Here is an 11,195-nt window from a genome sequence, read left to right as displayed (position 1 = left end):
GCTGAGGGCCAGGGTTTGGGGGTGGGATGGCAGGGGTAGGGGAACGGTTGGGCTGGATGATCGTAAAGGTCTTTTCCAACCTAAATGATTCTGTGATTCTATGATTCTAAAGAAGACTAGAAACTCATTACCACAGTGTTTCTTTAGGGGTAGGAGTGGAGAAGTGTCCCACCTGTAACAGTCCATTAGCCAAATACCTTCTCTTTGTGCGATCTAAACTTAAGTTTTCTTCTCATATAACGACTAGATATGTGCATGCTCTATTGCGTTGGAGTCTAATGGTATTGTTGTTGCCCAGGTGGCTATACTGGAGACATTTATTCCAATTCCAACCTGAAGAATAAAAATGATCTCTTTGAATATAAGTTTGCAACTGGACAGTGGACGGAGTGGAAGACTGAAGGAAGGTAAGGAGCTGGCATCCTTACCCTGCTCTTCAAGGGGACTTGAGTGGAACTCAGCCAACATTTAAAGTGGCACAGTTAGAATCGTTTACAGTGCTAGTATTAAGGCTGCAAGACAAGTTTTTCTCTACATTCCTGGTAAAAGTTTTCTGCAAACTGTCTGTTGTTCTGCAGTAGTTTTTTTGCAAGGCATCTATTCCAGAGTGTACTGTATTGGAAATTTGACCAGAATCCATTCTTCACATTTCATTTCTGTGACAGAAGGGATGGGAGCAAAGGAAATGCTTTCTTTCGAATTGTTTCTTTTTCAAGGATAGCATGACGTTTGTTGATCCCTCATAGTTTCAATTCAGTTTTATCAGAAACCAGTTTGAAGTTTATTTGTAGTTAAATCTATGCATTCTTTTTTGAATTGTTTGACTTTCTTGGAGTGCTCCTAAATGCACACGCTCACTTGAAGTGCTTTCAGGTGATGTGTGTTCACACAAATAAATTCAGAAGCAGACAAATGAGTTGACGATACATGTTTGGATCTGTTGAACACAGGTTCCTGAGATTCAGTGTTCCAAGGCAAAATCAAAACAAGTACCGCATGACATCTTAGAGTTGACTTTGTGCGCGTTTCAGGATGTTATCTGTGACACTGATTTTGACCCAACTACCTAACGTTTACCATACCTGCGTATGGGACATACTGTGCCTTTATGTGCAGTTCATTACTATTTGAAATTTCTGAAATGCTGATTTTAGTGGGGGGAGGGAAAGGAACATTTATGTTTGTGATTTGTAGAAAGGGATGAGGAATGCACAGTCCGTTCTTGAGTTACTGTCACTCACCTCTGATGAGCATATGTTACGCTTTAGAACATAGACTGCATTAGTAATTTCTCTTTCTGCTTATTCTGGCAACTTTGGACATTGTGGGGAGTAATTCTTATTCATATTTTACAAACTCCACTGTCCTTGTCTTTCTCCCCAGTTACAGGTGTGCACACTGCACAACCAACCTCAAACGAGCTAACTTTACGTCTCCAGGCCTTGTGGCATCACAGTTCTGTTCAGCCCTTCTTGGCTGATTTAATAAAAACAAGAAAGACTGGGGAAGAGAAATCGTAGATTTGATCTTTTATGGTGGGCACTGCATCTCAGGAGCGCCCCGCTGAACAATCCCAAATAAGCATCGTGAGCTCTGTCCTGGGTCTCATTTATGTCTTCCACCTTCTTAGTGCGTGAGAATACGCATGGGATTTTTATAGCACGAGTGGATTGCTACTTTGCCGTAACGATAGTGCTGTTAAATGTCCCACTACTTAGCTACTTTCCATAAAATACTTTAAAGAGTATTTGAGGTCTGGCAAGGAATTAATTGGGATTTTTTTCTTTTTTTCTTTTTTCCTGTATGCACTAAGGTAATTTTTCTCTAATGAAGGAAGCAGAGTGTGTAACATTCTAAAAGGTACCCTTCAGAGACCTGGTTTGTGTTTTGAGAGTGTATGACAGAAGAAATTTCTTGGCTTGAAGCCATTTTGTGTAGGGGACTTTATTCTTCTCACATGTGCATTTTAGCTGTCATGCAGATCCTTGCAGCACCTCTGCTGGTGATTGAAGATTTTTTTTTTTTCCTTAATTTTCTCAATTGCAGATTGCCTGTTGCGAGGTCAGCTCATGGTGCAACAGTGTATAGTGATAAGCTGTGGATCTTTGCAGGATACGATGGCAATGCACGGTATGTGGTGGGATTGCTTTCTCCTTGGGTGCTTTTGTGAAACCCCAGTCCCTCACTTTTCACCTCTCTAGATACATTTTCATGTACTGAGTGATGTAAACACACAACTGGAGCTTTGCAAAACCAGCCTGTTGTTGAGCATTACATTTTTGCAATTCACCAGTTCATGTTCAAATAAATATGTGTTTAAAACCTAAAAATCTGGTAACTCGGAATGGGTATGGATGTATAATTTGACAGCCGCCTTGGCTGTAAAGATGCTAAATGATCTTTGAATTTTGGCCGATGAGCATTTGACAAAAGATACTGCCATGGGCCTTCTGATGTCGCTGAAGTCCTATAGAACTAAGTATGGATTTTCTCTGAAGTCGTATGACAGAACTAAGAACAACATGTCAGCTTTTTCTCTGAAAATATCTGATACTCTCGGTGGGATACTGCACTGAAATACCAAGACTATTTAGGTTGAAGGAAGATGAGATTCTGGATGGGAAAGGACTGGAAATCAGTGGTACTGAGAAGTTAGGGAGGGTCTGGTGCATTGTCCCAGATGGCAGCTCTTCACGTTTGCTGTTAGTCTGTCAGGGAAGAATCAATTCTGAACACATAATTTTTCTCTGTCTTGATGAACTTGAGAAGTATTTTATGTTGATGCACAATATCTGCATCATGAGAACACAGAGAGATTGTCACAAACTAGGAGTGCCTCAGCATGCTGGGCTGCCTCCTCTTCTGAGCAGAATCTGCAGAAAAGTTACCAGTTCCTCAAAGTCTGTGGGAGAACTGCTGCTAATTGGAAAAACAGATGGGATCTTTATTTCTGGAGGAGGAATTGGAGAAAGATGCATGACTCTGTGGAATTGCTCAGTTCCAGCTTAGGGAGTTCCCCGGGGACCTTGGGTAGCTGGAAGGCGGGATTGGGTGAGAGAAGCTGTCTAATTTATGTTAAATATGTCTAATCGTGTTTAAAAATGTCTTTTTGTGGAACACAAGCCTCCAGGCAGGTTTGAACAAAGGAAGCATCTGTAGTTGTCTGTGAGTAACTTGTACTGGAAAAGGATTGTCAGATATGTAGTAGTCAGTGATGTGTCAGGTTACCCCCTTCGTCCTCCTTTATGTATTTGAGGTAGGATTCAGCTGCGTAAATGATTGCTGTGGTCACGCTCGGGGGTTAGCAGGGATGGGTAGAAGGCGGCAGGATAATAAGGGGTATTTCTGTAAAAATCCTGAAGATTAAATAGCTCAAATCCTTAAGCTCCAGGCAGAGTTGCTGTGTGTAACTGTTAACTGCAGTATACTTGTAACCAGAAAGATGCTAAAGCAAGCTTAGGTGGTGGTACAAAATTTAGGTGTAGGACAAAAAGATGATAGTAGTTTTTTCTGGTAGCAGGAGATTCTTCCTGTGCAGGAGAAGGAATGCTGTTAAAATAGGATCTCTGTCCTTTCAAACTCTATGAGCTAAAGATTACAAAAAAGAAACCGTTTCAAAGCAAGCACTTTTTGTGTTATCACATAGGTTAAATGATATGTGGACGATTGGCCTGCAGGACAGAGAGCTGACGTGCTGGGAAGAGGTAAGAAGCTTTAATTTGAAGTAGCACATAGAATTTTCTTTTTTTTTTGTTTTCGTACACAGTTACTTAGAATTTCTTATGCTGAATCATACTGCGCTCTCTTCAGAATGTATTTGTCACACAGCTAAAATAAACAGTTTAATTTGATTTTGTTTGTGTATTTGGAAAACCAAGTGTATATGAAAGTGATTTTTTTTCTTGTGAATGTGTGAACCCCAGACTGCTCATGGTGGCTTTGCTATGCCCCCTGTAAAGAGGGGCTGCATTTCCCACTTTAACCACTGCCGTAGACCGGGAGCTTTGCTGGCTGCCTATCAGGATCAGAGTCCTGATCCTTACAGTATCAGGGGCTTTAGAAATGTGGCCTCTCATCCTTTTTATCCATGGTAAAATTAGTCTGCGCAGACGTGTAAGCACAGCATTAGTTGATTACCTGTAGCCAGATTTGTAGGGACTTGGTTGTCTGCACACATTGCTGCCATGTGGTCTGTCTGTCTGTCTGCCGATGTATCGCCTGGTCCTGCAGCATGCTCAACACCTGTAGCTGTGCACAATAACACGTTTTACATTTTGAACTTTGTTATCTTTCAGATTGAGCAAAGTGGTGAAATTCCTCCTTCGTGCTGTAATTTTCCCGTGGCTGTCTGCAAAGACAAGATGTTTGTTTTCTCTGGCCAGAGTGGAGCAAAGATTACCAATAATCTCTTTCAGTTTGAATTCAAGGAAAAGATGTAAGTGTAGACAGTTAAGTCGTGCAAAATCCACATAGTCCTTGACTACTTCAGTTGAGAAATGCAGGTACTTAAGGGTATTGAGGAAGAATACTGCATCTCATGATGAGGAAGGGTAGATAAGATAAAATATGGGCTGTTTTAATAAGACTTTGTCATTCGCCACGTGCATCAGGTTGGTCTTTTTCAGCAGCTGAACAGGAAGTTTAGTAGATTCACTTTAAACAACAAGCACGAATGTTAGTGTATTCGGAATGGGATGCCAAATACTGCCTTCCTAAAAGTTGTTACTTGAATACCTGTTTAAAACCAGACAGAGGTCCTGTGAAATACCAGTTCATAGTGAAATCACTGGGAAATGTAAAATGCATAGTATCATTTAAAATCATGAGTGTTCAGTTCAAGACATTTGGTGTGACTTGCTCAAAATGTTGACCACTGCTCTGAAAATGAGGCTCCTCCGATATGGGGAAAAATGCCAGAAAGTGGGAAGACAGATGCACAGGTCTGTTCTGACAACGTGGTCTGTCTGGTTACCGGCTGAAGAGGAAGCACAACTGAAACAACAGCAAACAGGCTCCAAACCTTGGCTGAACTCGTGCTATCATAGGGAATAAGCAATGCCTTATCAAAATGGGATACGGTCTCAGAGTGGTGCCCTTTACTTAGAAGGATTAGCTGTTAAAATGTGTGATGCTAGATCACCGATTGCTTCCCAAGTTGTGGTCTTTGAGCTGCTGGCGTTTACGTAAATACATCTGGGTTATGGAACCGTGTTGCCTTTATCACATTTTCAATTAGAAGTTTAGCAACACGGAGCTCTGAAAAACCTGCAGGTTTAGTTGTTGTGTGTGCTCATGCAGGTTCACTAACTACTGCAACAGTGCTCCTCTTCTTTATTCTTATGGTCTGAGAGTTAGAACACTTACTTTGCAGAAAGGAATTGTAAATAAAATGTACTGTTTCATTTCTGATGTCTCAGTTGGACACGAATTCCTACCGAGCACTTACTTCGAGGCTCCCCCCCTCCTCCACAGCGAAGATACGGCCACACAATGGTTGCATTCGACCGGCATCTCTACGTGTTTGGTGGTGCTGCAGATAACACGCTGCCCAACGAGCTCCACTGCTATGACGTGGACTCTCAGACCTGGGAAGTTATCCAGCCCAGCCCAGACAGTGAGGTAAAACATTCAGCTCTTGCTTTTTCCTTTTACGCTCCGTCTTTTTTTTGACCCATTTTTATTGTCAAGCCACAGACGTGTTTTTGACAAGGACATTGACTTTTAGTTAAATACTAATAGCTCCTTCCCACCAGTGGCTAAGCAGCTGAAATACTGTGGGCAACAGTCTTTAAAGATTAGTCAGTGTTGACACATTTAAAACTTTGCTTAGTACTGTTTAAAGAAATACCATAAAACACTTGTAATTCAGGTTTTGAGTCAGTCATTATCTGACAAAGATTAGAACTGAATTCACTGGGTGGACCAGTGGTTGTGTGGTTGGCTGTGTGATGCTCTTGAAGCAGAATTCAAAACTCCACAAGGTTTTCATTGTTCCACTGTAACAATTCCTGTGCGCGTAAAATCTTATAAATTGTGTAATTATACAGAACAGCATTTCCCTTTTAGGTCAAGCGTGAAGTGTTTGCTTATGAAGGTATGACTGTAAATTAATAATAGAGATCATAGGGAGGCTCAGAAATAACTTTTTTTGAACATATTTTCATTAATAAGATATATAAATTAAAAAGCATAGCTTCTTTACATGGACATAAAAAGGCAGTAGACCACCAAAGGCCAAGTAAACACCCCAAACGAGAAAATATTAAAAATAAATAGTGACGAACTTGTTAATATGTTTCTTTTGGACTATTCATTTCAGCGCAGTGGTTGTGTAATAAAATGTCAATTTTTTTTCATAGCACGCTCATAGATGCCGTCTCTGGGATAATGCGGTGCTTCAGGTTGAAGTACTGAGGGTTGGAAGGTGTCAGTACACATCAGCTCACATTTCAGTAAATGTAGTTTCAGTGGCCTCTGATCATTTCATTCCCAGAGTGCACAAGAATTAGGTTTCTTGAAACCTGTACTAATATGTGTATTTCCTGGATTTGGAATGGTTATGTTGACTGTATTTGTTAATTTTTAATAGCTTTCACCTTAAGCTGTGTTAAAATACTTCAGCTGATTTAATAGTAGGTTTAGAGTGTGTTAGGTGATCTGCAGGGAAGAAATACTCAGTGTTTGTGTCCTGTATAGAGAGCTGCAGGGATTAAGGTTATGCCTTAAAGAGATGAATGTTACGTGAATTAGGATCAAATGCAGATTTACTAATTTTGCCAGAATTGGTGTGACAGAGGTGCTCACATCCTTCACCGGTGCCCTGCATTTTAGTTTGTTTGCAAGGACATACATCTCAGCATTTGATGAATAGGAAAATATCATTTACACACTGCTCCTAAATTAACAATGCATGTGGGCCTCATTTTGAAAAATTATTTGAGCAAACTATTTCACGGTAGCCTATTTTATGCTTTACAAAGCTGATCTATTTTCACATGAAATTAATAAAACTGCATCTCCAACTTGTTAAAGATACAGTTGCCTTCAGGAACGTAGATCCCATTCTGTTCCTACCGATGTTATCATTTGACACTTAAGGCTTCCTCAGTCACTGGTTCTTCGTGATACGATTGCTCATCGCTTTCAGGAGCAAAAGTGCTCCTGACGGTGTTGTAAAACAGCATTATTACCTGACTTATCCCCTGCTAGATTTCATTTCATGTTTCAGAGCTCATTTCTTCGGCTGCCTGTAATCTCAGGCGGGTGTCTGTCTGTCTGTTGGTTGCATGTGTTGTATTTTGAAGTTTTACAGCATCTAGAGACTGATTTCATAGAAACGGGAAGTGAGAGTGAAGCCCTGTTGAAATACGTGATAGTAAATTTTCTTAAAAGACTGATTAACTGCAAGATCTGAGAGACTTTTGGCATTTTAAGTAAGCTTTAAATTATTTTGCGTGTTCTAGAGTCATAACTGGATCATTTCTCAGCATTGTTTTCCTGAAGTTTCTATGAGCTTTTGGCAAAGAATTTTTAACGGTGGCAGTGAATCTCCAACATCATACTATTCCCAGGACGCTCTGAACTTGCGATTCCCTTTCTTACCCATATCTGTGAACAAAATTATTCACACTAAGTTGAAACAAAGTAGAAGACAATGAGTGCAATGCTATCTCAGCACTTGAATTCTGCTTGTGTGTGAAGTGATGGTGACCTCTGTTACTGTGCAGCAGAATAATCTGTCTTGGCTTTTGATGGAGTTGGGTTTTTTTCCTTTTTCTAATGGATGGATTGTATAGTATATGTTCTTCTTGTCTTTTTCCATATTATGTTATATGATCTTAGAAATGCTGCATTACAACTTGGCTTAACAGCACTATAGCTAGGTTAACTTTCAAACTTATCATTGTGTGATGCATTTCCTTAATTCCTTCTTATTTTGAACGTGTAGCATTGAGTGGGTAAAGCCTCCAGAGTCCAAAATAAGAAGGAAGGCTTGGTGCTGATTTAGCTATTAATTCAGTAGTGATTTTTACAGTGCTTTGCAAAAGAGATTTCTTCTACCCATGCTGAAGGAGAGCGACTGCTGCCATTCCAGTCTTTCTCATTCTCTGAACTAAGACTAAGCCAGCCCTGAGAAGCTTTTTGGAGTGATCCAGGTAGCGGTTTGGACTTTTCAGACCTATGTATGCCAGTAATAGAAATAGGCTGTCAGGTGGAAATGGTATTTGCCCCTGCTACCCTGTTTTGAGCAACGTGAAAGGTGCGAAGTCACATGAGACTGAGGAATCTAGAGGGTTTTACCCAGAGAAAGTGGCACAATTTGTGCATTAATAACTGTGGTGCAGGGCGAGTTCCAGGAAGGTTGTAGAAGCAGTTACTGAGGACAACAGCAGTCACGTATCAGTGCTGTAGGTGCACTGAGACAGTCTTGCATTTTCTGCATTTCGGGTAAACAGGTAGAGCAAAAGCTGGAAGTAAGTCTGGTGATGGACCTGTTCTAGTTCTCTGCCCAGGCCTCTCGAAATTGTTGACAGTGCCTCACTGTGGCGTGGAGGAAAATGGCTTAGAGTAGAAGAGGGGAAACTAAAGTGGAACAGGTCGGCACTTCAAAAATAAACCAGAAGCTCCTATTTTATGCTTTTAGGATGTCTCCAAAATGAAAATCAAGACATGCTTTCTGAACCGCACCATTGCAGTCCATTGATGCTATAATATATGTACATATATATTTTACAGAGCACACAGAGCTATTCTCCACCTTCACTGTTAGATGATCTTCACAGTTGGGGGTTCTTCTTTTATAAGGCAGCCAGAGGAATATCATGTCTGAGTCCATGCCTGCCTGCATAATGCTGCCAAAGCTTCCTGAGGTGCTGAGTTTCCTTTGTGCCTGGCTATCAGAGGATTTTAAAATAATTTAAATATATTTTCCTATTTCTTTATTGGCCTCGAGTTTTCCTATTGAACTCAAAATATCCTTGGCTTTCTGAAGAAGGTTGGAACGGCATAAAAAAATCAGCAGGCAATCAGAGGGAAAATGCCTCATCTTGCAGAGTTGCTTCCAGCAGACAGACAGACACAGGCGTGCACGCAGCCGCCGTGGTTTGTGCTACAGCAGAGGAGCTCAAGGTCTGGGAGGGGTGCGCGTCCATTTGTGAACACGGGCACACGGAATCAAAAGTGATGTTTGGAAACAGCCACTGCCTCATAGGGGATGAGGTGTCGTAGGAAGAGGAAGAAAATTCTCCATCCTTGCAATGCTTAAAGAAGGTCAGCGTGTGGGATGGTTAAAATGTCTGTGGATCGCTCCCTTGCTCCCAGGCGAGTTACCGTTGCCTCCCCAGTGACTGCAGGTACTACCAAGCCATCTGTCTTCCCTGAAGTTACAAGAGAAATCTTTAAAACGTGGCCTGTGAAACTTTTCGGTCTCACAATTAGGCCTTTCAAAGCCAAGAGCAGTAAAAATTTCTGACTTTCAAAGCTCTTGATTTTTCTTTTAATAAGCAAAAAGGGAGGTTAATGTGTTGGTAACCTTTTCTGGCTTACTTTGAAGCGCAGTTCTGCAGTTCTTCAGATGGATTACAGTAACGTGGTCTGTAGGCAGCTAAGAAGGATTAAAAGGACTTACTCATCCTGCTGTGGATGAGTCTGCCACGGTCTCCCTGTGCAGAGATCGGTTACACCTGTTGAGGTATCTTCAGGCAAAAGAAACATGTTATTATCTGAACAAAACCCTGAATTCCTGCAGTGAGGCCCCTAACAAGATCTGCCTTCAGATGTGGTGAGTGTAGTTGTCAGGGTATCATGTTCTGCTAGGAGAGATAAAATTTAGCATTTCACAGTCCAAAGAGAAGACTGGTACTTTTCATGTTTAGAAATAATATGTAATGTTCAGACTTGCATCCTTTTTAGAAAATATTTTTTAAAAATTCAGGATCTTCATAGCAGTAACTTTTTCAAGTTTGTGCTCAGTAAGCTGGACAGGGACATCTCAAAAACGTTGGTATTTATAAAAAACTGGTTATCAGAGTAACTGTAGTTATGTTGCACCGCTCAATTTCTGTTTGTCAAGTTTACATTCATATCCTTTTTGAAGGATGTTTATTACATGGTTTTACAGATTTCTCCCAGAGAAAGCAAGATGCAGGTGTATGTATTTCTGTAGCTCACTTCCTAGTAAGAAATTAGAACAGTACAGTGACTTGCATTAAATGGGTATAGAGTTGGATAACTGAGAGATACGAAATACGGTTTTGAATGAGGAGTAGTTACTCTGCTTAGGTCCTTTAGAGACTGGTTCTTGTTGTTGCATTGCTATAAACTTTTGTCAGCGACCTTGAAAGAAAACAGAAAATCACAGCCTTCCCCTAATATTTACTATCGTCCAGAGTTTTGCCAATTAATGATTAAAATAACAATCCAGTCAGAGTGATTTGAATTTCTTCTTAGGGTGGGCGCAAACAATCTGTATTTCCGTATGTACATAAAGTAATACATCTAAGAACAGGGTGTGTGGTCTGTGTTAAGAGTTTCCCTTACAGCATCGCTGGAAACAATGACCTAAAAACTTTAGTCATTGTGGGTAGCCGAGACAAGCTCCCTGTAATGTAAAATGGCTGGAAGTGCCGATGATATTCTTGGCTCCAGAAGCTGACATGGAGTGGTGTCATTCAGTAACATAAATACATTACCCCTGTATAATATCTCACATCTCACCATCTTGTGTTCACAAATCAAAGAGGTTATTCAGAGAAGAAATCTGAAAACTATTAGAGATTTGGAAACACAGTGACCAGCTGTGAAGCATAGTCTCTTTTAGGGAAGGTTTAGGAAATTAATTCTTCGCTGGCCTACCTGGGGAACAGAGACTTTTTAATCTATTGGTGAAAGATAAAGCAAGATCTAGCAGCTTAAAGTTGAAACTAGAAATATTCAGGCTGAAAAAGAAAAGGAAATATAAGTTTGCAAATAGCAAAGAAGGAGAGCAATGATCATCTTTGTTGCCCTCCTCTGGACTCTCTCTAGTAGTTCCTCATCCTTCTTGAACTGGGAAGCCCAGAACTGGACCCAGTGCTCCAGGTGGGGTCTCACCAGGGCAGAGTAGAGGGGGAGGAGAACCTCCCTCACCCTGCTGGCCACACTCCTCTTAATGCACCCCAGGATGCCATTGGCCTTCTTGGCACCAAGGGCACCCT

At 40.9% G+C, this 11,195-nt stretch overlaps 1 protein-coding gene across 4 annotated transcripts in view; it reads left to right on the top strand.

The window, feature by feature from the left end:
- Nucleotides 1-11,195, top strand: part of LZTR1 (leucine zipper like transcription regulator 1) — a 35,786-nt gene that overhangs the window by 1,749 nt on the left and 22,842 nt on the right. For all 4 annotated transcript variants that reach the window (XR_004841356.1, XM_035889702.1, XM_035889700.1 and 1 more), the window contains exons 3-7: nt 299-407; nt 2,047-2,130; nt 3,647-3,704; nt 4,296-4,435; nt 5,418-5,619. Coding sequence is in view for 3 of the 4 variants with exons in the window: in XM_035889702.1 (XP_035745595.1) it covers nt 299-407; nt 2,047-2,130; nt 3,647-3,704; nt 4,296-4,435; nt 5,418-5,619 (593 nt within the window). In the remaining variant the exon portion in view is untranslated. The remainder of the gene's footprint in view (nt 1-298; nt 408-2,046; nt 2,131-3,646; nt 3,705-4,295; nt 4,436-5,417; nt 5,620-11,195) is intronic.

Source organism: Egretta garzetta, unplaced genomic scaffold (genome assembly GCF_000687185.1).
Source record: "Egretta garzetta isolate BGI_Z169 unplaced genomic scaffold, ASM68718v1 scaffold202, whole genome shotgun sequence".
Classification (NCBI taxonomy): Eukaryota; Metazoa; Chordata; class Aves; order Pelecaniformes; family Ardeidae; genus Egretta; species Egretta garzetta.
This window is presented reverse-complemented; position numbering and strand designations above follow the sequence as displayed.